The sequence below is a fragment of the Ammospiza nelsoni genome, chromosome 1 (assembly GCF_027579445.1).
Source record: "Ammospiza nelsoni isolate bAmmNel1 chromosome 1, bAmmNel1.pri, whole genome shotgun sequence".
Taxonomy (NCBI): Eukaryota; Metazoa; Chordata; class Aves; order Passeriformes; family Passerellidae; genus Ammospiza; species Ammospiza nelsoni.
Genome location: NC_080633.1, coordinates 130398673 through 130425557, shown reverse-complemented (window position 1 = coordinate 130425557; position 26885 = coordinate 130398673). Strand labels below are relative to the sequence as shown.

The following is a 26885-nucleotide window of genomic DNA, read 5'->3' as shown; positions in this document are numbered from 1 at the left end:
GTCTAAATTAAAAAGATGATTACTACTGACAGCAGCGAACAAGTGAACTGGAGCCAACTGATAACCCTCTCCTCATACATCTTCTCTTCCATCCCATAAAGAGCTTTCACTCTAGACAAAGCTGGGCAAATAAAGATACCTTGGAAATGACAATGGCTCAAGTAAGATAGGGGACAGTGTGCTACAAGCAATAAAGATGGAAAATGGAGAGAAGTTGCAGGGAAGAAGTGTGTTTTATGAGCAGAATCCTCAGTGTGTACAAAATGGGGTAAATCTCAAGCCTAGATGAAATGTAACAGAGGCATGGAGTGGAGGGCAGAAGATGAAATGACAAAGAGGGGCAGAGTCAGGACGAATGCAGTGGGAGTGAGAGTAAGTTTCTGTCAGGGCTACCTGACACAGCTTCCCAGTTCAGGCCCCTGGGGTCAGACACAAGCACCAGTGCCAGGGCAGGGGCAAGGAGGCACATCAGGAATAAAGCACCAATGCCTGGCTGCTGCAGGAGGTGAGGTCTCTGGCCTCGTGTCCTTATGTTAGTTAAGATTTAAAAACTGATGTGCAGTTAAGATTACATTCTTGGCTTAAAAATACATATAAAGTATTCCTAATTGCTCTACTGGAGCATTGCTTGTTTCTTGGAGGAAGACACAAGTTTTCAAAATACACCTTTGAATTTTAGAACATACATAAAGGCCTAATGTTTCTGCAAACCTATTGTCCTTTGGGTAGAATGGCTCAGAATGGACAATACGAAATCCCCAGGGTCCTGGAAAGCCTGAAAATGCCATGAATAGACACCTTTCCAGCTTTATTGCCAGATAATCTTTTAATTCTCCCAAGCATTTGTTCCATCTCCAGAAGCTTTCTGGAGGACCAAGTTAAGCCAAGGCCAACAGTTCTTCTAATTAGTGTTAAATTTCACATTATAAATTGGACAAAATGACCAAGTTTTTAACTAAACAAACTGTAGTACACTAGACAATTAGTTTCTCACATTGCAAAACAGAGAACATAACTCTAAAAGCCAAAGACAATTGACATTTTTAAAGGACAAATTCACTCACTATCAAAGTAATGGTGCTCAGAGGGGGAAGCACACCTCTGAGAAGTAGGTAATGTGATCTACCCTTCTTCTACCACCAGGACCAAGAAAATATGTCATTAAATCAGTGCAACAAATAAAACCAGAATTGGTGGTATATTAAACACCAATCTGATGACAAATGACAAACACCAGAATTCTGTAAATCAGACATTTCAAACTGATCTCACTGGAGGCCTTGTTTGCTATCCCTAAATATCTTTTTGGCATAGGAGAGCACAGAGTAAGAACACCCTCATGCTCGTTATCTGTGCACATTTGCAGGCTGCAGTTCGAGTAAACATTAGTCTAAAAAAACCCAGAAAGTTCCTTGAACTTTGAAATAAAGAATAAAGCTTTGACTTCTATTATAATTAAAAACTTTGAGAATGGCCTTCAGTTCAAGTCCCGTGTTCCCCACTTGTGTTCCCTGACACAAGGGTTGAATCCAGTACCATAAATGGGAAAACCATCAGTTCTGTAAGGAACACATCTGGCAGGATTGTGCAGTCCTGACAAGCTGTCATGACTTCAGTAGGATATTTCATTATTCTTCATGTCATCCACAGAAACTGGTCTCGCCAGCTGAAACCTACTGATATCTACACACTTCATTTTTGTCTGAAAATATCTGTAGCCAAACAAACCAAGCCAGATGTTCAGCTTGCAGTGAGACAGCAATATGAGGATGAACATATGGCATTTCAATCTTACATCCTAGCAAAAATCCACTCTCTTACGTAGTCTGCAGTATGCACACTTCATTAAGCCAGACAGCCTTTAAACATTACAACCTTCACATCCCTGCAAGGCTATGTCAGCTTTTCTTTTAGAAAACTTACCTGCAAGAGTATTTCTTTGAAAAACCCCTCATACTAAGGAATTTGGCTCATTGAGGAATTCATATTCTACAGATCAAAACAAATTTACTGTGATCGTCTTGCTTTGCATTAAGAGAATGTTATCTGTTCTTTTTTATTTGGCAAAGGAAAATGAAATGTTATTGCATATACTTGATCCTTCATCTGGATTCCTGCCTTCTGATATTTAGATAAACACAACTTAATACACCAGAAATATTTAATGTTTTACAAAGAGCTTCTGTTCATTTTTGGTAAAACTTCTTTTGCTAACCTATGTGCAGAGGGATCCTTGTGTAAGAGGAACCAGTTCAGCTTCCACATGAGCAGCTGCTAATGCAGGCACACATTCAAACACGCAGTTGTCTGAAATAGCAGTGCTGGAGACGTTGAAAGTCAAGAAGGGCCAGCTCGGGTTGCAGGGCTGCATGGCCACCCCTGTGGGATGGTGTCATCACAAGCCAGTGAAATCCTTCTCCTGCTAGGAAGCTATTACTGGTCACTCCTCACACTGCTTACAGGGGCTGGGATTGGCTTTTAAGCAGTGATTCATGAAGGTATCACACTGCTCTGCCTGCCGTGCTGCTCTTGGCTCGCTGCAGTCACTTCCCTCCTCGTTTCTGCAAGCCATACATTGCACACAACAAATTCTGCTCCAAAGGTCTCTCTCCCCAGTTTTTCCTTCTCCAGAGGTAGTTTAAAATCACAAATGGAAAGAATGTATCACTTGAAGCCATGGTTATGACTTGCTCACACTTTGACTTCACAAGATATTCTAATTTGTTGCTTTTTAGTTACAGCAATTTCCAGTAGATTCCCCGTTCCCTTGGCATTAATGAAGAACAACAGTTTTGTCTCAGCCCAGTCATTAGGAAATACTAGTTACTCAATGCTTAGTTACAAGAGTGAATTACAAACTACAAATGCCTACAGCAGAGACACATTTTTCAGGGTTCTGCACAGGCAGACTGCTCAGCTGCAACCCAGAGCGCTCACCCTGCTTTGCGTAAGAGCACAGACACACCAGATCACTGTCAGCCGGGGACAGTAGTGCTCATCTCAGATTCCTCTGGCAGCATGACCCTGGGAACACTTCACTTCCCAGCAATAAATAGCAAAGAACTACCAATTAGTTGCTTTTGTTCCCTAATACTGTATGTTTTAAAAGCGTTCTCTCCTTGAAGCATTTGCCAAGAGCAGTACAAAAATGCCAGGCAACACAAAATTCAGCTGAAGTGCTTAAATATGATTAAGATAACGGGCACATCCTAATACTCTGAAGTGCATGTCCAGAATTATCTCTGTTGTCACCAGAAATTAATTTAATAATATGAATACAGATTCAGGAGTCATGATTCAACAGTATTTCACCACTTACGAGTTCACAGAGAACTGCAGGTTATGAAACCGTGCAATGACATTTGAATTCTTCTAGAAAGCTGCAACACCACAGATGAAAAGTGCAGGAACAACTGGCAACGTTTTTTGTAACCCTTTGGATCACTGGGGAAATTTTACAAAGTGTATTGCAAAGAAACCAATCCACAATGATTAATGCTGAAATGTGAAAAAACAACAATGAATCAAAGAAAAGCATTCTGACCTAATTCTCCCATAATTGAAGACTTATTTTAACCACCAAATCCAATATGAGTTCAATAAAGCCCTGACTTCAGAAACAGGAACAACTACAGAAACCAGTTACTTTGTGTGTCAGCTGAGGATGCTATTGGTTCTGTTAAATGTCAGCTTGGGGTAACATTTAAATATATGCTAGACTTTTGAAAATCCTGAACATTAATTACATCAGTCAATATTACCCTTTTTTGAGTTTTCAGGGAAGTCATCACTTGCAATTTGTATTTCTGAATAAATTACTTGATTTGTATTTCTCTAAGTAATTATGACCAAATATATTTTGACTAGAAAAAGAACTACCTAGCTAACTAGCCAGAGCTGATGACTGTTACTTACTTAAGTTAATGAAAACAGCCTTAGATATTCACTGACTCATGGTAAAATCAAATCCCCAATCAGCTGCAGACCCAGAAACTACCCAGATCTTATGTTTCAATATTTCAAAGTGAAACCATGTTCTTTCCCCCCTAGAGGTTTTCAGGAAGAAAAGTCTCACAGTGCCAGATCACATCCAGTAATTAAATACCTGTTGCACTGTGGCAGCCAGAAACAGTATCTACTCATGACAGCCAACAGAACATCCCCTTCTACAAAGCAAATTACCAAGATGAGTGAAAACAGAGCCCTTGAAGATCAGAGCTCTGGTAGGGAACAAGTTCCTGTGAGGTAAGATAGGTGTGATCTTGCAGGGGATAAATGTGAGCACCAGGACAGCCCACTGCACAGGAGCCTGCGTCTCTCCTTTTTACAGTTCACCTTGCACTATCTCGTCCACCAAGTTGTTTCATGTCACTGGAAACAGAAATCTCTTCATAGCTGTTTGTTTTCCCTCTCAATTCCTTATTCCATTTGAGCTCATTAGTCTAACAACAGCTTGAGACAACAATCTGTTTTGGATTTGAAGAGTGACTAATCTTGAATCTGTATTAACATCATGAAATTAATTTCTGGTGACAGCAGAGATAATTCTGTACCTGCACTTGCAGGATTGAATGATGTACCTGTTATTTTAATAATATTTAAGCACTTCAGCTGAATTTTGTGTTGCCTGGCACAATAGTGAGTACCTGGATCAAGGTTCCAAGATACCACTGCAATAATAAATAAATCTTATTTACCTACAGACAATCCAAGTCTTTATATTGAAATAGTAGAATCCTCCATGACAAGTAAGCTAAAGTTACAGAGGTAAATTCATTCTTTAGAAGGAGCCTTTGAAAGGGAAGACATTAATGTTTGCAGATATATTGAAAGGCACACCAGACCTTTTACAGTAACAGAGGCATATACAGAAAAAACTCCACTTTTATCAGACATTTATCATGTCCCTATTTAAAGGAGCAGCACTCATTACACAGTGAAGTTCAAACAGTGCTTTGGATTTCCTTCTGGTTTAAGACATGAAATATCTTAATTTCAAACACAATTTTTCAAACCTGCATGTCTACTTATGCATGCAGCGAAATAGGAAAGGCTACTTAAGGCTCAAACTTTGTTTTTTTGGTTATGTTTTGCTCCTCTTCATAAGTAACCTTAAATTTTGAGAGGCCTCCAGACCACATGGTCAATACCTGAAGTCTCAGAGAAGAGAGACAGCCAGACAGCAATTTTAATTCAGCAACAATACTGAAAATAAAACAGGCAAATCTAAAGAACCTGTACTCTAAAATCTCATTATAGCAGCTGCATGTTTGCCATTTCTTGTGTAGGAAAGTTCCCCACTGCTGAAATATTCATTATCAATGCACAACAAACTTAGTGAAATAGGGTAGTGTCATTACTGCTGCACTAATGCAATAACAAACCAAAACATATTTACTACATGTATTTATTTTTGGCATTCACCCATACTGAGAATACAATTACAAATTATGCAGATAATACATACAGAAAGATAATGTCATTAATCAAGATGCATGGTATTATTAACAGAAATGTACTTATTTAGACAAGTAAGTAATTTAGGTATCTGATGAGTTTATATTTATCTTTGTGAACAATGGCACCATAAGTGAAATACTCAGAAGAGGAATATGCTCTCACTTTTTGGTTTTTTTAAGATGGTTTCTTTTCTGCAGCATTGTGCTGTTAAAAAAGTATTGTGTCATTAAAAGTCTAACTTAAGAATTGAGATCGAGATTTATTCAGATGCAATTTAGAATGGGGCCCAGCTCCAGTGAAACCCATATCACCCATCAAAACAAAGACAACAACCCTCTTCATTCAAACCAATAAACAAGAAATAAAAATATACATGGTACCAGAACAGAACCATGTAGGTTACATTTAAATATACAATAAATGTTTTAAGTTATTTAGCAACAACTGAGGAGTGGCTAATTAAAAAAAAAAAAAAATTGATTCCTTAGGCTCACAGAATTAATTTTGTTTGGGATTTGCAAGGCAATGGCAAAAGAGAATTAGATGTCTAATCAGCATGGGGAGAGAGAATCCACTTTCTTTGAAAATCTCCCACTTACTATGCAATACCTTTCCAGCCTTCCTAAAGAAGTATCTAATGGATTTGTATCCCTAGGTTATTTACAACAAAGGGTTTCACAGCAAAATGGGAAGCGAAATAGGAATAGAAATACAGAATGGATCAAGATTTAACTTCATACAATGTTTCTAAATATTAGTATTTAAAACCCCTTTATTCTGCATCCTCAGAAAATAATTCATAAGCCTGTCTGTTCTGTCTGAAAGCAAATGAAATGGAAAACAATTCTAGAAAGGAATTCTATTCAATCAAGTTCTCTCCACAAACATGAAAACACAATTACATGGTACAGTCTGACCCTTATGGGAGGACAAAAAAATTATCCTTCATGATATACTTCACAATGACCTTACAGAATTATTATATACACGGCAGAACACCTAAATCACTTTTTAATTACCCTTACAAAGAAAGTTTGCTTAGCAACATTTCAACAAAAATGCAAGATTTTCAGCTCAAGTCTTCTTCTAAAGCACAACAAACAGTTCTATTCTATAAATTTTATTTCAGGCAGGTATTAACAACATTAAATTCATCTGGGGAAGACGCACTACATTAACCTAATAAATAAAGGAGTGATCTATACAACAGAGACATAGCAGAACTTGAACTGTTTCTCATTACTTTTATAAACTAGCAGACAGGAAACTATGGAGAGGTATTAAAATAACAATGGAGTTGCAGCTTATCACCATCTATATATCAGAAAGTGTTATTACATTATTAAGATTTCTTGAGGGGGACTTCCAACAGTATTTTTCTTTCAACTGAAGCACTTACAAAAAAAATCCAAGAATAGATTTACCTCTGTTCATAGAAAAAATAAACCAAATGTGGTTCTGTACTAGGATATATTTTTCATAAGCAGGAACTTAATATTCATAATGAAAGGCCTTTTCTAATCACAATATTTTATCAGAGAGGATTATCTTCACATCTTGCTTGCAAGTCAAGGTAAGTCAGAGGTATCTTAGGAATGCTTTAGAAATCAGTGTTTCACTTGAAATTAATTAATCCCTCCTCCAAAGGGGTTAATAGTAGGTACAAAAGGCAAACAGTATATACAGCTGCCACTGTCTGCACCAAGCAAATAATTCCAAGCTAAAAATAAGATTAGATTAGAACAGGGAAAAGGACTTGTGTACTTCTTTGCATTTGCTTCAGTGCACCAGTTCAGGCTGGTTTTCTACGAAAGGAAGCACCCCACTAACATAGTAGGCAATTCCAAGGGACAGGAGAGCGATGACAATGATGAGGAGCAGCACCCTCCAGAAGCCCAGGTCTTCCACAAACTCCTGCCACGTCGTGCGGAAACTGGAAAGAACTCCTTCACCCTGCTGCAGGTTTGGATTGAGCAGGGAATGGCTTTCCATTGCACTACAAAGGGTTAAAGTTAAAAATACATCAGAGTAAAGGAATGCATCTGTCAGTATGACAGTGATCCCACTAAGGGCATCTGAAACATTCTAGATTAAAAATCAAACTCCCCTACTGATTTATAGCATTGCTTCTGCTAAATCAAGACAAATTAGATCAGGAAAACACTTCTAATTCTAAACTTATTTTAGCTGAAAGGACATTTTATTAACCTGTGCAAAGAGAATTATATTTGTGTATGTATAACTGCACTGAATTTTCAGGCCTGCTAGCCAGAAGCCTTCAAAGGTCAGTCCCCATAATTCCTACTAAATATGGCTTAGTAAAATATAATGAAGCATAAGTTAAGACCTCAAGGGGCACACATTATTTGTTAATAAAACAAATTATGACTAAAAATAAACTCTGATTAATAAAATGGAAGCTTTAACCAATATTAATTGAGATGCTGAGTTCTGCAGTGACCTTTACTATTCTCCTGGATATCTTTGTTACATGACCCTTCTAAAAAAGCATTAAAAAATCACAGAAAACAATAACTTTGGATAACAAGAAGCTCAGAAACTTTCTGAACAAGTTAGCATTGCTGTGTTTTCTGCCATATGGTGTTCAGTGACTGTTTTCATGTTTTAGCATTCCACTACCAATCTATCAGGCCCCTTAAATTGTCAGACTATAAATGAGGGAGCGGAATTCCCACTTTTCAAGAAAAACAAATATAAAATCTGAGAGAGGCAGTCTTCTTGACAATGATCATCTTTAGAAAAGATGTAAGTTGTTTCAAAATCCTGCACAGCCTCTTGTGTAATTCTCCCAATATTGCTGGTTTCACAATTATAACAGCAAACTATCTGTTGCTTATGAAAAATCTCATGAAGAACAGGAAAGCTTTTGCATAGCCTGACTTCACTTAAAATTTTGGCCATCTCCGCAGTCTTACTACTTTTCACTTGAGTGAGATTACATACATGGCTGTTTACAGGATCAGGCCCTGACAAACACAGAAAGGAAATGGTGGAATCAATCACATATTCAATGATGTCAATAGCAGAATATAAGCAAAAAAAAAATTCTTTTCCTCCCTTTTAACTGTTTTCCATTACCATATTCCTAGATATTTCTTACAAGACTAATAATAAAAATTTTTAAAAATCAAGGAAAAGTAATTTCCAAGTCAAAACTAATTGTAGAAATGCTGCTGTTCTTCTTGACAGAAATAAATTGAAAAGCGATGGTTATCAGAAAAAAGTCTCATTCACAAAGCTCTCTTCTAAGATTACACCATGGGAAAACTTCACACTATTCATATGGTATTTTTTCTCAGGAAGTGTAACCACTGAAGAACAATGAGCCTGAACTCCCACAACTTGCTCAAGTATTGCAGCATCATGTGCACAAGATTTCAGGAATTGCCTATTAAACAGCCTGCATTTTTGTTTTTTAAATATTTACCATGCTGTAAAGCTATTTTAGCTTACCCATAGGTGCAGGATTTAGTAATCTTCCTTGCTTATTATGATTTCCCAAGCAAAACAAAGGGTTTAGTAAAAGACAGCCCTTTGTGCAGAACAGAATTGCTTACTCTTGAGTACTAACTAGTTAATACATAACCACAGAGAGGTTAAATAAAGGTGCAATGCAATTTAAGTGGAAAGGTCACAGGCTTGCTCATTAAAAAGAGCACACAGAAAACATTTTTACTATTTTATATTATGACCCAATTAAAGTAAATGTTATTCAATATATTTTTTCTTATTACAAAATAGAGCTGCATAAAAACTGGTAATGCAGCAACATGTCAAACAAGAGAAGAGTTTGTGCCACACAGCCCAGACAGATGTTCTGTGTCCAGCAGCAGGTGGGAGTTCACATTCAGACATGCTTGTGGCACAGCCACAGGTCCTGCTGGGCTGTGCGGAAGGACAGATGTCTGTGTGAGAGAGGGACAGAGGGAGCTCTGCCTCCTGGCAGCAGGGCAAAGCAAGCAAAACCAAATTTGACTTGGGAACAGAGCTCTGGCCTCTGCTTCCCGAGCAGCAGCAACTGCCTGTAACATGGAGCAGAAAACTGAAGGCAGAGACTGTTTTTAGAAAGAGTGTTATTTCTCCATAGGTTCATACATAATGTAAGAGTTCAGAGGGCAGAGGACAGAAGTCATAAATGTAAGTGTCCCTAAAATGTGAAAATAATACAAAGAAGGGTGGTGAAACTGTGGAGGTCTGAAAAGCCAACTGGTAAAAAGATATTATTTATTTATAAAGCAAACAGCACACAAGCTCATTTGCTTTGGGTCCTGTAGGCATCTGTCATTTGTTACTTTGAAAATAATGCATTTCAGACATTTTAAACACGTTCCCAAACAATCTGGGTAGTGCACTGTTTATGTCTCTGTGCCTGTCCCCAAGGAGAGTTGCTGTCTTCCTGGCCAAAGCAAACAATATAACATTTATGAAGGTCAAATAACAGAAAGGAAGCTATGTTTGTTAAAGAGACACCATCAAATCAAAAACCAAAATTTAAATGGGGCTGAGCTGTTTGTCCATATGTTTAAACAAAATCAGCCTAAGTGCATTTATGTGTGTCAAGACATTTTCAGTAAAAGTTAGTGAAGTCTGAAAGGTAATATGCACTAATTCTTACAATGCACAACCACGTAATTTTGAAAATAAAATTAATTTTCTGTTTCATGGTTTAGAGCAGTCTCTCTGACTGGTAAGGTCACCTGATATATAAGAAAGAACTTAATGGGAGTACTGAGTATTATTTCTGCAGTTTTGTTGGTTTCACCTTTTCTGTTTACTCATCTTAGATCTAACTCCATCTATACAGCTTCTTTTCTGTTTACAGTACAGCCTGTCTACATTTTCACATAAACCAAGCAACAGTTATATGACAAAACTCCCTGTCTTTTGTGATATAATGTTCCAGTAGTCATAGTTCATGGTCATCATTAGACAATATAAAAAAATCCACTTTTTTTTTTTGAATGGGGGTAAGCAGCATAATAAGACATATCAGAGAGCAGAAGTCACCATTACTTTATACAACAGGACTGATTGTTTTCTTTATGTAGTGAAAATGTCTTGTTTTGTGCTTCACTGCATTTCTCAGGGTAGCATTAACTCCTGGAACTGACTAATGCACCAAGCCTGTTCTCCTTATATGTTTGGTTTTTGCTGAGAAACTTTTTATTTTATAGCATACACCTTTCAGTAATTACAGTTGCATTGCTACAGAATCACAATTTATTACTATTGATTTCCTCACCCTCGTAACCCCAGGTTTTTGTCTATGCCATCTCAATTTTCCTTGTTTCTTGGTATCACTAACCATGCTTCTACTTCTCATGTTTTTGCTTTTTTATTTAAGAAAATTCAAAGTAAGCACAGTCCCAGAACCAGACTTTTAGGAATTCATTATTAACTTCCCTCTAACCCAACCATTTCCCTGAAATGATCAGCAATTTTCTCGAAATCCTCAGTTCTGCATTAACTATCTCTTTAGTCATCAAAATATTCTTATTCTCCATATTTTCCAGGACTGCTAACAATAGAAATTTTAGATACGATACCATATAAAAATCTTTATTCAGGTTGAGATTGATGAAAAGTCTCCCACCCCTTTTTTTGCAAAGAAAATCATCAAAAGGATGTCAGGTTAACCTGTGATGCCACCATTTTGCATTTCACACTATTTCCCACTTGGCTTTGTGGTAGGTGGTAGAGTATTTGTGTTTGGGACTCCTAATGGAAAATCAGCCTTTTTTTTTTTTTTATTTTACCATAAAATTAAAATCTCAATAGAAGTTCCTTTTTTTTCTAACATTGGATCGGTTTAAAGAGATTTTTCCAAAATTTAACACTCAATTTTGATTTTTGATTTTTCCAGAATTTAACACTCAATTTTGATTTGATAATGTCAGGCCAAATTTGATATTATCTGTTTTGAGGAATAAACAATCAAGTCAATCCCAAAAATCTAAAGCCATAAACATTATTTCTCCTGATAGTTATTTTTGTTTGGTAAATACCTTTCACTTTCAGCTGTCTGCATTGTCTCCAGCTTTGAGTGAGCTCCTCTGTTAAATCCTTTCACCTCCTGCTCCTCTAACGATTCCAGCAGTCTAATCACATCTTTATTCACACCCCTTCGTTTGGCAAGAACAAGTGGTGTTGCACCTTGGTGGTTGCTAAAACAAGCCCATAAAAAGACATAAGAAAATTTTAACATAGAAAAAAGAAATTTTGTAACAAGTCAACTCAGCATAACATATTACAATTTAGTAAGTCCTGAGAGCTGTTTTCTGTTTTATCAGACAGTAATAAATTCCAATCTATCCAAGTTACAGCACAATTGGATATAGAAGAAAATAAGTATATTTAGGTTTGAAATTGCACAACTCTTTTCCCCCTCTAATAAAATCAAATTCTTAGAACTCTAATCTAATTGGAATCTGGGTGTTACAGAAAAAAAAAAAAACCCAAAAAAAAAACCACCCCAGTAGATTTATGGCAATGTTCAAGTTTAAGCTTAATTTCAAGAAAGAATTGTGCAATCTGGCTCCTAATAGTTCCTTTTCCATGAGGGTATTAGGACATGAGGCAGAAATGAAATAAAATACAGATGGTCCCACTGCTGCTATTAAAATAATACTGAATAGGTCCAGAGCTGCCTTTAGACCAGGAATTTCCACCAGAGCTGTTTGAAATGAGGAGAAAAAGTCCCAACCCACAACCCATAAATAATCGGGTCTACCAATAACTAGTTTTGCTGAGTTGAAAACACTAATGAGAGACAGGTGAAAAAGGGACAGATTTAAAAACTCAAAAGGTTTTGACATTACTCCTGGCTTTTACACACATTGTGAATATGCAGAAAGTTCCACAAACAAAGTAATTCAGCACAGGAATGAAACAGCTAGTTATTTTGCAGCTTGAGAGCTTCCATCTGAGCACTGGCATCTGACAGCTGCTGGAAGCCAGAAGGAAAGAATATACAATATTCTGAGTCACAGACTTTGAGGGAGGGCAAAAACACTGAAAGGGAGCATTGTTACCAGAAGAGTATGGGAATGAACTGACACACACATATACTGTATTTTCTTTGTCTTAGATAGTATCACAATAGAAAATGGGGTGGAGAAATTCTTTTAAAGTAGTCAATGTGATTTTTTCTTTGGTGCCAACCACCCACACCTGGCTGTCTGGCCAAACCAGGGCAGCAATGTCATAAATGAGGCACAATTAGATACAGCAGCTCATATCAGCAGCAGCTATTTACGTTTGATTTGCTCGTTGCACAGACTAGCAGAAGTGGCCTCTTACTGTTTCCCTGCCTTTTTATTTTGCTTTTTTTAAATTAAGTGGTATCTTTGTAAAATAGAATTGCACCAAATACAGCATTTCAGCAACAGCAGATTTATATGCAAGGCTCTGGTGACAGAAGACTAATGTATTATAAAAGAAGTACTGTAAAAAGTGACTCACCAAATATCAATTTTAAGTCCATTAGAAACTAGGAACTGGATGGTATCAACATGGCCACACAGGTGAAGGGCTGTGTTGCCCTGGTAATCAGTGGCCAGCAGGTCAGCCCCAAATTTATGCAAGAGCTGACAGATGTCTACATTTCCTCTGGCTGCCGCCAGGTGCAGGCCAGTGCGGCCCCGGCTGTCACGGATGTTGGGGTCAAAGCCGCTCTCCAGGAGCCGCTTGGAGTAGTTGAAATCTCCATCAATGCAGGCCTGCAGCAGAGGCACGTTGGTCTGCGAGGAATCGTTCACAAAAACGTAGGACATTGCTCTGACTCTCTCAGGAGGAGGGGAGCAACCTGCAAGCAAAAGGGTGAAGAAATGATGGTGAAACCAGGCAAATAAACACAATGCTAATATTCACTAGACTGCTCAGGTCCCAAACAAGAATGCAAACTAGCTTACAGGTCAACTCTGAAACCCTCCTGTCATCCACATTAACTTTGTGTGCTGCATTCCCTTCTGGTAAAAAGAAAGAGCTCACACCTCTGGAAAGAGCAGCAAAGCTTTGTTAGGAGAGGAAACTGGTAAGATCTCTGCCACAGATGCCAGACAGGTGATTAGTTTTCAACCTAGTAAGGAACCAGTAGTAGTAGTGATATTAAAGGGCAAAACCCCACAGATTGGGACAGAAAGGAAGAATTTTTCATAAATGAGGAAACTCTAAACAATTCAGTCCACTGGTACAGTCACACTAACTGCAATTTTTACCAGCTATAAGCAAAGCTGCTCCAATGGATTTTCAACCTCTGATTTTGAACTTCAATGCACAAACTACAGTACAGATAAAAATGGTAAATAAAAATACTAATTTCTTCATTCTGCAATAAATGTATTTTTCAATAGTCTTTGAGAACATTATTTTTACAGTGTCAGAGATACACAAACTGTAGAACAAACAAGAACAGCAATACAGAACACAGAAAACTGAATGTATGAGGTGAAATTGCCCACTGAAAACTGGAAGTGGGTGCAAGGAAGACAATGGTAAAATCAAGCACAGAGCTACTGTGGGTTTGAGCAGAACCTCAACACAGAGAAATACAAATGCAGTTTCTCTGGCTTAATACTAAATAAAGGATTAAGCCCTTTTCTGTATCAGGACAGACATAAAAGATGAAGACAAATGTTTCACCATGGATTACTTGGTATAGAATATTTGATGAACTATGATTTCAGTTTTGCAGGAGAGTATTTTAAGGGTGAGTCAAATCACGATGACACCGCATGCTTACGGGACACAGAAAAAATTACTTGAAAACAATAAGGAAAAAGAGAATGGTTTAGCAAGAGAATGGTAAAATGTTCATGATGCAATTTTAAGCAATGAAAACATCTAGAAGACTAGACAACAGTCCTCTTTTTGTACTGCCTCAGAGAGGTGGAAAAAATAAAAAAAATCATGTAAGCAAGTAAAATTTCTAGAAGAAATCTCAATTGATACATGACAAAGTTAAAGTGATAGGAGGGAAACAGGATTTTACTAGATGAGCTTGGAATAGAAAGTGAACTGAAATGTAATTTGAAACAGTATTTTTTGCTTGCCCAGGGGTTCTGTTCTGGGCTCACGGTGTAGCAGTGTTCTGATTAACTATCTGAATCTCTTATTAAAACTGCTATACACAGATTTAAATTTTCTCATCTATATAAGGTATCCTTCCACACCAGTGCACTCATTCAGCCAGGAGAATGGAAACATGGCCAGTAGCCAAAGAATTCAATTTAAAACCTCTCCTTTTATGAGAGTTCATAATGTCTATATTTTATAGCTCTTCCCCCATGTTTTAGATCAAATTCAAGATCAAAGTACCTCCAGAAGTAATTTCAAAATGTGTACACACTGGTCTGAATAGCAGCTCTAGCACTGGGGGCCACTGAGTTTAATAAATCATATTTAAACTTCACTAGGCTGTGTTTCCTATCTGGACAAATTCTGCTACATATATCAACACTTGTCTAGTTTTCCAGTGCGGTAATGCACAACGTTTTTTTCTTTATTGGATGCTGAAGAGAAAGAGATAGAAATAAATTCTATGTCTTGGTATCTGTATAAGGAATGATTCTAAGCAGAGTACATTCCTCTGGGCTGCAAGTATGTTTTGAAGCACGTGACAGTACATCACTGGCTCAAGAACTCTTTTCCACAACCATCTCCAACAGCAAGTGGCCGGTTCACTGATACACCATAAAACTTAGTGTGAGACTGGAGTCATGCAGGGCACTGACAGCCTCCTTATAACCCTATACAAAAAGAAAGGAAAATGTAATTACTTAAATTTTCAGTGAATATGTTACAACCCCCTGGATGCTACAAAGCTATGATTCCCAGCTGACAGCAATTTCAATTTTCTTGCCCATTTTCCATCCAAATCATGAATGATATGAGAATTTTTCTTCCACTCTGCTCATCCAGTGTTCACTGAGAAAAATAATGGGCCCAGTTTCTCTGCGATGTGATTGTGACCTTTATATTCTGCACTAAATCTTCCCTAAAGCAAGATCATTGTAGATTATAAATCATTTTAAAACCTCCAATTATCAGCCATAGTAGCAGCATATCAATACCACAAACCCCTACTCACACTTGACAAAAAGTGGTTTGCTTGTAAAATAATGCTTCATTGTTTAAACCTGCTTAATAAAACAAGGCCTAACATAAATCAACATGAGAATATTATACTGGAAGAAATGTAGGCTCTTTGAGAAACAGCATGACATGCTCTGTTAAATATAAGCTAATGGCTGTATTTTCATACCAGACGTGTGTGTCTGGTAAAGCCTTAGAGAATTCCCCAACTGTGATGAAACATTAGCTAATAATACCTAGGAAAAAAGTCACCTCCTTATCTTCTCAGAAAAGGAAGCACAAATACTAGCAGTTAACAGAAAGTGCAACTGGAAGTCATTCTGATTCAGAATTTATCATCACTAAAATCTAGAACTGATCACTCGTGTAGAAGACTAAAGTAAAACCTTAGTATTTCACAGTAAGAAAGACAAAGATGAGGCAAACCCTTCTTCCCAATACTTGAAGATTGTGGACTAAGCAAATACATTCACAAAAAAAAATCTGGACCATCTGGTTTGATTTATCTTTGTGATTAAAAAGATTTTTTCTACTAACACAATTCTATTTCACATATGGCTAGCTAACCTGTGCCAAATACAAGCTGCACACAAAGCTGAACTATGCACCATCTTTAAAATGTCAGTCCCAAAACAGCATGGTCTTGCCTTAAAATTAACCCAACCTAGCAAAATTTCCTGTGTAAGAAAACTCATTAAAAAATCACAAGTAAAATTAATTAGATATTTTTCATTAAACAAATGGTGATTGCACTTCTGCCCACAGTATCAAAAAAGCTTATTATTGCAATGATTATCTGATACAACAGATTCAGGAGCAAAATTTAGAAACAAAACAGCATTAGCCATTCAATTTAAATTGCTTCTGAAAGGTGAATGAGGTAACAACTCTGAACCTGTCCATAAGCTGATATCCTACCAGTAAGGACTGATTTCATAAGCATCAATTAGGACAAATGGACTTGCATTAGTAATAAGACACAAAATATTGCAAAATGACCATCCTGAACATCCCCAAAAAAATACTACTAGTACTTAAATAAATCTAATGTTTAAAAACAGAAGTAAATCACTGCTTGTAAAAATTCATCACTATCTACTGAAAATGTATCTGTTAAATAATATTTTTTTGTTAAAAAAAGGTTTGCTCTTAATAACTTGGTACTTTGACTGAAAATCAGTTTTGTGAAAAAAAGTAAATTCAAAGACATCCTCCCAATCTAGAAGGATTCCCATTAGAAAGGCATAATGTAAGAATGCATTTTCCCTAGATTTATACATTTCTTTAGGCCTCAATACAATGTACTTCTTAATTAATAACTTCAGAAATTATGCTGTAAGCCTCTTCAATGACACATATAGCACAAGATAATTTAACCAAGCTGTTTTGTTTTCAAAAAGAATGCTTACATTAAGTGATTCTGAAAAAATAATTTATTTACTAGGAGTCAGTTGTCTCTCACTAAACTGTGCACAATGGTAACTCATTGTCACACACTCATCTGTTGCAGGACACATTCTCATCTGCAGAAGTCAGGAGCGATCTTGAAAAATTCAAACCACAGAGTTAAATGCAAGTTCTGTCACTTCTTAAACTAGTCCTAAAATTTGTGTTAACTGTGCACAGTTTTATTTTACTAAATATATGCTGTGGTCTCTGCTTTCTCCTTAAGTCCAACAGCTACCAAACAGCCCAAGGAACAGGAGAGAAAAGCTGGAAAGAAAAACAGGAGAGAAAAGTTCTGGAAAACTAGTTTGCCCCACTACATTCAGGAAAACTGAACTAACTGCCCCTATTTTAAAACAACACATCAGTACCACAGAACATTATCAGATCGCTCCATTCTCAAGATTTCTCACTATTAATACAAACTCTGACATCTAGAACCCAGGCATCAGTAAGATCACCACTAGGGAAACTGCCACCACCAAGAAATGGAAACTAAAACAAATCCAGGAAATAGTAATCTCCTCTGCCAGCAAACACACCATACATGTTACTTGCAAAATTTGCATTTTTCAACTCCCTTGTGGAAAACAGCATCCTCTTTCTGTAATGCACTTTGAGAGCACTTCAGTGGCAGTGCCTTGCAGAGCTCTTCCTCTTCATTATTTAATGAAAAACATTCCAGTACTTTGCTTAAAATGCTGAGGGAGAAATTCCTTGCTAAGTTTTCAAGCACACGCGAATTTATGTGTAACTTACTGAGAAGTCATTTCACTGAATAAATATTATATTTAGTAAAAAATGATGTGATCAACTCATTTCCATTTAGGAAAGAACTCCATTATGTACATCAAAATCCACTTAAGTTCTGTATTTTCTATTAGAAATCTTTATCTTTTCAGTACAACTAGAATGGTTTTATGGCTCCACCAATATGGAACTGCTGCTAAAAGCAGCACCTCAGACTAAGCACAGCATGATGCCTATTTTACACACTGCTATATTCTGCAGATTTTCCCTTTCTAACTTTAGCTATTTTTTGAACAGTTCCTGGATTTGAGGTATCACAGCAGGTTTATAACACCTACATGCCCTCTCATGTCCCTAGTCAGCCACATGGGCAGGTGCCAACAGAATAACATTATTTATGCCATTTGTTTCCAATCATTACCATTCCCTTATGCAGACATGAGACATCCAGGTAATGATCTCTTGATGTCAGGACCATCCTGTAAGTAGAAACTCTGGGACACTGCACCTACAAAGGACTTTACAAGTACAGGCTACAAAGTGCTTTATGAAAAAGGTTTAACAACTATTGCTGCTCTTATGGATCAGCAGATGATGGCTTTGGGAAACAGGGAGCTTTGCTCATTATTGCTCACTATGTCAACACTACAAGATAAAAAATATACAAGGCCTCAAATGCCAATCCAGGGTTGCAGGATGCTTCCCCAGTTAAAACAGTACAAGCTTTGTGTACTCAGGTACACAAAAAAAAGGGAAAAATAAGAAAGAGATCATTCATTTAAAATGCCTTTATTAACAAGCAGATTCACAAACATTTTATCCTTGCTAAACTTAACTGGTAATTCAGTTGCATTACATGTTTGGGCACATTTAACTTCAATCAAATATACAGCTAAGTATTTTTGAACATTGCTCATCTTCCATCTTCTGTACAAGAACTATTTAGGAAAAAAGGCAATTTACAGATTTTTTTCAAATAATCTGTAACTAATTCCTCACAATTGGTTCAATTAAACCAGTATATAGCTGCAGTACTTCTCTGATCATTGTGGCCAGTTTGAATACATCTTAAAGTGATTGAATCATACAAGTCATAATTATCAACCTCTTCACAAAGCTTTACCTGAACTCCTTTTTTGTTTCTGCTGGGAACACGTAGGGTGTATGCTGGTCAAGAAAATATTAAAGATTACTACACATTGTTTTGTTATTGGTTTAATAGTCTGGTTATTAACAGAGTAACGAGAATTTGTCCCACTCTTAATTAAGCGTTTGTGTTTAAATTCGCTGCAGCCTCGGAGCAGCCTTCTGGAGCAGACACTGACTGAGGAGGGCTGTGTCCGGCTGGCTGCCGAGGCAGGAGCAGCACGGGAGGCTGGACGGACACTGCCACCACGTGGACTGCTGGATTCCTGTCCGAATGGAGGGACAAACAATCACAGAATGCCGTGAGGGGGGAGAGACACGAACAGGTCACCTGCCACGGCCAGGGACACCTGAGACACCACTACCCGGGCTGCTCCCAGCCCCAGCCAGCCTGGCCCGGAACACTTCCAGGGATGGGGCACCCACGGCTCCTCTGGGCAACTTTTCCAGTTGTTCTTCACCCTCACAGGAAAGCATTTCATCCTTATATCCAATCTAAACCTTCCCTCTGTCAGTTTTAAGCCATTCCCAGTTTCATGTCCTTGTAAAAACCCCTCTCCACCTTTCTTGTAAGTCCCCTTTAGGTACTGGCATGGTGTGTAAGCCGTGACTCACACACACCACTTTTTCCACATTTGTGGTGTTTTCTATTATCCTGGGAAGAAAATTATGAAAGGCCTGAAAATAAGATTTTATAAAACTTTATTAAAAGGATTCTGAAATTCAAACTGCTACTTCCTTGCAGTATAAACAGCATTCTCATTTAATCTCTGATTCTCTATTAGTGAAATGAGAACTAAGGTATGTTGCTCGAGTTCTGAAACTACAGGTATTAATTTTAAAAAGTATGTATTTATGCCTGTTTCTTTAAAAATACCCAAAACTAAATCCAAAACACCCCCCCCACAAAAAACCTAGTCCTTACCTAGACAAATAGTAAGTCTGAGATGACATATTAACTAACATGGGGAAAAACTTTCTGTGTCCAGGAGGAATCATCAGAAATCAGAACTTAATAAAAGCAATAAAGCAAACTAAGATCCTGTGACCAAATGATTTGTTATATAGTTCATATTTTCTTACCTTTTCCCCTTATAATATATATATAATAGCTTATATGTCCTTAGTCATGCATAACCTTGATGACATGGCCTTAGTGTAAAACATCAAATCTGGTTTAGTGGCTAGTGAACAGAAATAAGTCACTTTTAAAAGCAGATCTCTCCTAAATTTGTGAGTCATTTATATCTAACTGTATGCTGGGCTTCACCTTTGAGAAAATATCTTGCTCTGCTTATTCATTGAAGTTCATTATTTTATACCACCAATGCATTTACATCAAAGTACCAATGATAAGACAACTAAGACTGTCAAACATGCAACTCTTACTACAAGTGCTGGATACACATATTTCTGTTCAGAATTTTCATGTTCACACAGTAAATCACTAAACCAGTTTATCAAAGACAAATAGTAAATTGATAAATTTACTCTTTCAAATATTTTAAATATCTATCAATGCATCCATCATGACACTAAGAATGCAACAGTATCACAGTGGATTTATGTGACAAGATAAAATGGTAACACTATTAAGGTTGTATGTCTAACTGCTATATACATAGTGATACTACCTTTGCATAAATAGTTGTTTCACTATGCTTAGACTCAAACGAACATGTAGTAGTAAAAGTGACTGCCCAACTTCAGTCTAAAGGGACTGAAGGGAGTAAACCAGCAGCCTAAGCATTCTCAGGACAACAAGCAGGTCTGAGGAGAATGAGAGGTCAGGTTCAAGCTCCTGATCTGCACAGGGGCTGGAATTGACCAGAAATGCAATGAAAGATGATTGAAAAGAACCTGAGAGTGAGGTACCTCAATTGATGTTTACCAACTGCATCAATTTATCCTGCTGAGCCTGAAAACAGAAGACATCACATATACAGGGGGAACTTCTACCTTTAGATAACTTAGTAAGTAACAGTAACTCATCTGTAAAAGACCCAATTAATATTCAGCCTGAAACCCAGTGTCTAGTCAATGAACAGCAATACCCATGTGTCGTGGTTTGTGAGGAAGTGAGTTTTTTTGGGATGCTGTGGTCAAACCAATAGGTGCTCAGATTTGAATATTGGCACCTGGTGTGATGACTGAGGACATGGATACGCCTCTGAGAACACAGGGGGTTAAAAGCAGAGAACTTCCAGGAAAACTTTCTGAGAAGGTGCCCGGCAGGGCAGCATGGGAGTTTTGGACAGGCAGAGCCTGAGATTTTTAACCCTTTTCTTGGATGATGGAAACCTTACAAATGCTGATCCTCCTGGAGCTGAATGAAAGATAAAGATGAGATAAGAGGAAACGGGCCACAAGAGAAGTGGAGAAGAATCTTGGGTGGGAGGAGGTGATGGAGTGGCCTTTGGCTGGACTTTTCTTGTACAGCCATGGACAGAACCATTTTTCCTGTGACACAGAGACTGCATTTAGGGGAGGCAATGGCTCAGAGCCAAGGGAGTGCAGTGATGTTATGTGTAAGAGTGCATGAACAGAGACAACAGATGAGGAGGGTGGTTGGTGCCCTCGATCTTCTGTGGAGAAGATCTGTGTTCTTGAGACCCCTTGGCCCGAGGGGGTGAATTTAGGGGGGACAGGTGTCCCAAAAGTGAGAGACTGTGCTCTTTTTGGAACTGGACCAAGCACCCTTGAAAGGAAAACCCTAGAAGCAGCTCTGGTCCATGCGCAGTGGTGAGAGCACTGGGCATGGAAGGAAGATGTCACGATGGCAATGATCTCCAGGCGGTGCTACGTGTGACAGGAAACACAAGAGGTCTCAACTGTGTTTCCAGGGGAAGCCTGTGGCACAAGAGGGACTCCTCACTCCTCCATGAACTGAGAATTGATTATCTAAAGGGTGGTGATGGACTGAGAGTTGGTGATCTGAGGGATGGATGTATTGGAAATTTGGTGGGGGGAGGAGGAAATGTTTTTGGAAGGTTTTCATTCTTTCTTTGTGTTTCTTTTTACTTATAGTTGTAGGTTAATAAAGTTTTCTCTTCTTTATTTCTAAGTAGGAGGCTGCTTTGCTCTATTCCTGGTCACATCTCACAGCAGACACCAGGGAGAATGTATTTTCATGGGGGCACTGGCATTGTGCCAGCATCAAACCATGACACCATGTTTCTTTAAAGAGGTTCAACAAGTTCTATTTGAGGAAGGATAAGGAGAAACTGTGAAAAAAAGTCCACATCAATTATGACTTCTGTGAATAAAGAACCAACATAAAGCAGCCACAGCAGATCCCAGCAAAGGTCCTTTTAGGCCTAGTGTAAGTTTTGAAATGGTGGCAAAAAGCAGAGGCCAGAAAGAATAAAGAATAGGGCAAGCATATATAATTTTGCTTTTTCTATTCAAAATGGATGGGGTTTTTACGTATTTGGCTCCACCTCCACCTCTGAATCAGCTCTTTCTCCTCTTCAACACAAATACTTTTAATACCAACAACATACTCTGGTAAGTTCTCCAACTCAGTTCTTATGAAGAAAATCTTTTGGTCTTGCTGAAGCAGGGGCTTGGCAGCTTCCCTTGTGGACCCCCAGCTCTGCTGCAGGAAAAACAGACTGTGCACCTCAGCCTGTTCTTTTCCTGCCACTCATGATTCTACAGGCCTTCATCACAGCCTCCTCCAGGATGAATTTTGAAGTCCAGCTTTCTTGGTCATTCCTCATTTGGAAGGGGGTCTGGGTCTGTGACCATTCTTGTTTTGCTTCTCTGAATCTCACTCATTTTTACTCTGTTTTGTGAGCTGGGAGACAGAGCAAGGTTGACTCAATCAAGGTGTGTGGGGTGAACCATGGATTAACAAGTGTCATGAGAAAATTCTTTGCTTTGTTTTTTACTTGTTTCTTCAGTAATATTCCACTGTTTGTTTTCCACTTTTCCACTGCTGCTTAATGCTGTTGCTACATTTTCATGGAACCATTCATCAAAACTCTAAGATACTGCTCATTACTGAGAAGTAATGGGAAGGTAGGATTCTCTTTATGCTGAGTCTCTCTACTTACACTGAACTCATGTGCCAGTATATTATCCAGTTACTCAGTTTTACAGGGCTCTTCTGCAGCTTTTCATAGCTGACTCTATCTTTACAACCCATGTCCTGGCAAACACTACCACCTTGTTGCTCACTGCCTTTTCTAGGCAGTACATGCAAATTCCAACAGTTCAGAAGCCAGAACAGAACCATGCAGAATTAGTATTATTCCAGTCTTACTGATCATAAGTTGACTAAACTGATGTCCTGGATGAGGCTGATCTGGCTCACCCAGCACTCCGCTTTCAAGAGCAGCCACCTGAGATCCTCCATTGGGAGAGCACGAGCCTGGCTGCTTCCTGCAGTCCATTCTCCATTCTTCTTTATAATTTTTCAACCCAACAACTTCTGCATGTAAGAAATGTCTTTGATGCTACACACATTCACTCTCCTCAAAAGCCTCTAGTATGGTACTTTGCTTTAATGCTTCCAGAAGATCCACATAACCTCTATCTACAACCCTACTCAGTAACCCTGAGGAAAAGCTGATGAGTTTTGGATGTAGCAAAACTCTGAAGATGTACCCATTCTCAGAGAGAACCAGCCCCTAAGGTACTAACACATAACACAAACAGGCATTTTCTTCTGTGGATAAAAAACTCCAAGGTGAAGAAGACACACAAGCATTTTACACCATCCACGGGAAGCCCATACACCCCAAGCCATTCCTGAAATGTCCTGCTGCCCTCCTTCTGTCACCATCCACTAGTGCTGGTCACTGAGCAGACACTCTAACACACTCTAAGAGGTCTTGAGCATGCTGAAGAATATCATAATGAGCAGTACAGGATTTATGCCTTTGAGTTTATATTATAAAATTCAGCTGATGTAGCTGCATTACTTGGATGTCAGAAATGTGCTGACTGACAAAACTGGTGTTTAAGCAGCTCTGTTCCACAACCAATCAAAATTTCATTGAAAAAGTGAAAGAAAAAATGCCACTTGGAAAAGTGGTGCTGATAGATGAATGATAACAGAATCTAAGTCCTGTAAGTACAGACAAGGCTGCAGTGGGGGACTGCACAAGACAAAACCTTTTTTCCCACTTATTTATTAAATATCATCTCTAAATAGCAAAGCAAACCACAACAAAACTGACCATTTCAGTATCTGTGCTCTTGACTTACACACACAATAAACACTCACAATGGAAATTTGGTGGAACAAACCCATGCACTCAAGACAGGCCTGCTGCCTACTCTAACAGCATTCTATGGATGGTCTCTCCAGAAAGCCCAGTGCTTAAGGGATCACGTGTTTCACATAACAGGTATAAACCAGTGCCCTCTCAAACATCTTATGTGCTTATTAACTGATCTATCTGGAAGTGAAACATCCACAATCAAGATCACGTGGGGAGATATTAACTGACAGACTGACCAAAAGAAAAGAGTGACAGTCCTCAAAATTCCAGCATACCCAGATCCCTAGAAGAGCTTCTAGTAGTAGTTCACTCCTTGGACAATCAAGTACCTCAGGTCCTGAGCTGCGGATGAGGACTTCAAGGCCACAAGTGCTCAAACATTAAGTTCAAAAGAACTTGAGGTGAGATAACACAATTACCTTAAAGCACTGCTTCAAATCCCTTGCTCCTGCTGATGAGACAACTTTAACTGAAGGACACCAAAACCTGAAGAGAGGAAATTTCTGTCACTGATTACAGATCAGAACTGAATTTTAGAGTCCCCTCTTGCAGAGGCAAACTCACACTGCTCTGGTAAGAAGACAGCAGATGCACATTCTACACTTCAACCTTCACCTCATCTCAGCGTACTCATCACACCTTTTCTTCGACACAAAAAAGCCAGCAATGAGCCATTGTCATTTCCTGACTGTCACGAACTCTACTATTCAGACTGAAAACATTACTGTTTTTTTTCTTCTAAAAAACAATTTAACAAGTTCTTGCTAATAACCTATTTCACAAACAAACAAAAAAGAAAAACTGATCTATAGTCTACAGGTAACACTAAACTTAGGCCTCTGCTGCAGCAAACAAAAATATTATTTTTACAAACCAGCCACATTCCATCTAGTAAGTGTTCAGTTTTTGCTCTTCCTTGACCTTTTGGAAGGCTGGTCCTAAATATCAGTGCTCACTAGAGGTTAGAAAATTTCATATATTATTCATCTTTAAATGTATGTTAAATTATTCATGTATTAACATGATCCTTTAGTTCAATTTATTTCCCTCACCGTGTTTACCTTGCTGGTTAAACAGAAAACAAAATTACAATTATTCTGCAAAATTTAAAAAAAGCCAAATGCCTCTTCCAACAGACTTTTAACTTCCCTACTTGACCTTGGCATATCTTCCTGTTTCTGTTCCAGTTTTTTTGCTGGGAATGATTAACATTATTCAAAGAATTCTAGAGTTCTGTTCATGGGTAATAGTAACTCCTTTAACTGGATCACTGTAGTAAGCATTTACTTTTTCTGCAATTCAATATCTTGTAGCTACATAACATTCTTTTGTTTTGTGTTGCTTTCAACTGGTAAGAATTTATTCTACAAATTTTTTGCTTGCAATGTAACGACTCTAAACCTTCATTCTTTAAATTGTTATTAAACTTACTTCATATCCTTTTTCTCAGGATCACCCAATTCTTTCTGGGTAGTACTATAACCCTCTTCAATACTGTCAGTGCTTCCCAACTCCCCATCACTATCAAATTAAGACAGTAAAGTTTTAATTGCTACATCAAGGCCTCTATTAAATATTTTGTAAGATTGGTCTTAAGACTGATCTTCAAATAACTAATTTTATACCCTCTGCTACTCAGATTTGATGGATTTTCGATTCAATATTACTCACCACAGTTTGTTTCTAGTTACTTCCCTATCCTGTCTACAGTTCAGGCGTTATCCCTACCTTTTCACCACAATAACAACGTGCAGCAGCTTTAGTGTGGTCTAGAAAATTAAAAAGGGAACTACTCCATTTCCCATAAAAACAGTAACTACTTCATCAAAGACAGTTATGACAGCAGGTTAAAACATGTATTTCAGTCGCACTTATCTTGTTTACCCCTCGAAACCACGTTCAAAGTCGCTCACTTACCAATGCCCCGTCAGCAGGGCGGCCCCGTCCCCTCCCCTCCCCTGAAGGCTGGCACTGCTCCCGCTGTTCTCCCACCAAACGGCATCACAGCGCTCCACCTCTCGGGCTCGCGGGCCGGCCTGTGCCCAGGGCCCGTCCTCGGCTCCCTCCCCAGGCCTGGCACGGGCCTGTCGCGGTGACAGCGCCCTCGGTTCCCTGCCGTGCCCTCCCCGGCCTCCCGCTGCCGCCCCGGCCCCGCGCTCCCGTCCCGCTCCCGCCGTACCTGCGCGGGGCTCTCGCGGGGCGCGCGGCGCCGGGCGGAGCGAGCGGCCGGGCGGGCGCGCGCGCCCCCTGCTGGGCGGAGGCCGCCGGGGACTGGGCACGGGGCAGGGCCGCTGTGCGGGGCCGGCCCGCGAGCGGCTGGAAAGCAGGATCAGCGGGGCCAGCAGGAGCAGGGCAGTGATCGGCCCCCCGTACTCGGCTCTGGTACGGCACCCCTCCTGTACTGGGCCCCTCATTCAGGAAGGGCACTGAGGAGCTGGAGGAGTCCAGGGAAGGGCAGCGGAGCTGGGGAAGGCTCTGGAGCCCAAGCCCTGAGCGGAGCAGCTGATGGGGCTGGGGGTGCTCGGCCTGGAGCAAAGGAGGCTCGGCCGGGACCTGAGCGCTCTGCAGAGCCCTGAGAGGAGCCTGAGCCCAGGGGGGTCGGGCTCTTCTCACAGGTAACAAGAACAAGGGACAGCACAAGAAGACATCGCCCCAGGCTGTGCCTGTGTGGTTGGACATTAGGAGGAAACATTCTTCACGGAAAGGGCGATTAGACACTGCCCGGAGAGGTGGGAGAGG

At 39.1% G+C, this 26885-nt stretch overlaps 1 protein-coding gene across 5 annotated transcripts; it reads right to left on the bottom strand.

Moving 5' to 3' along the window:
• Positions 1-5391: 5391 nt before the first annotated feature.
• On the bottom strand, positions 5392-26349 carry ANKRD46 (ankyrin repeat domain 46). Of its 5 annotated transcripts, none has more exons than XM_059476740.1 (5): positions 26326-26344; positions 24566-24632; positions 12943-13285; positions 11487-11645; positions 5392-7456 (listed from the first exon to the last, which is right to left on the bottom strand). In XM_059476740.1, the coding sequence occupies exons 3-5, from the start codon at positions 13251-13253 to the stop codon at positions 7240-7242; spliced, it is 687 nt and encodes a 228-aa protein (XP_059332723.1). In that variant the 5' UTR covers positions 13254-13285; positions 24566-24632; positions 26326-26344; the 3' UTR covers positions 5392-7239. The 5 variants fall into 5 exon arrangements, with proteins under 5 accessions (XP_059332723.1, XP_059332714.1, XP_059332741.1 ...); XM_059476731.1 differs by lacking the exon at positions 26326-26344 and adding an exon at positions 26064-26136; XM_059476758.1 differs by lacking the exon at positions 24566-24632 and having other exon boundaries at positions 26326-26349.
• Positions 26350-26885: the final 536 nt, after the last annotated feature.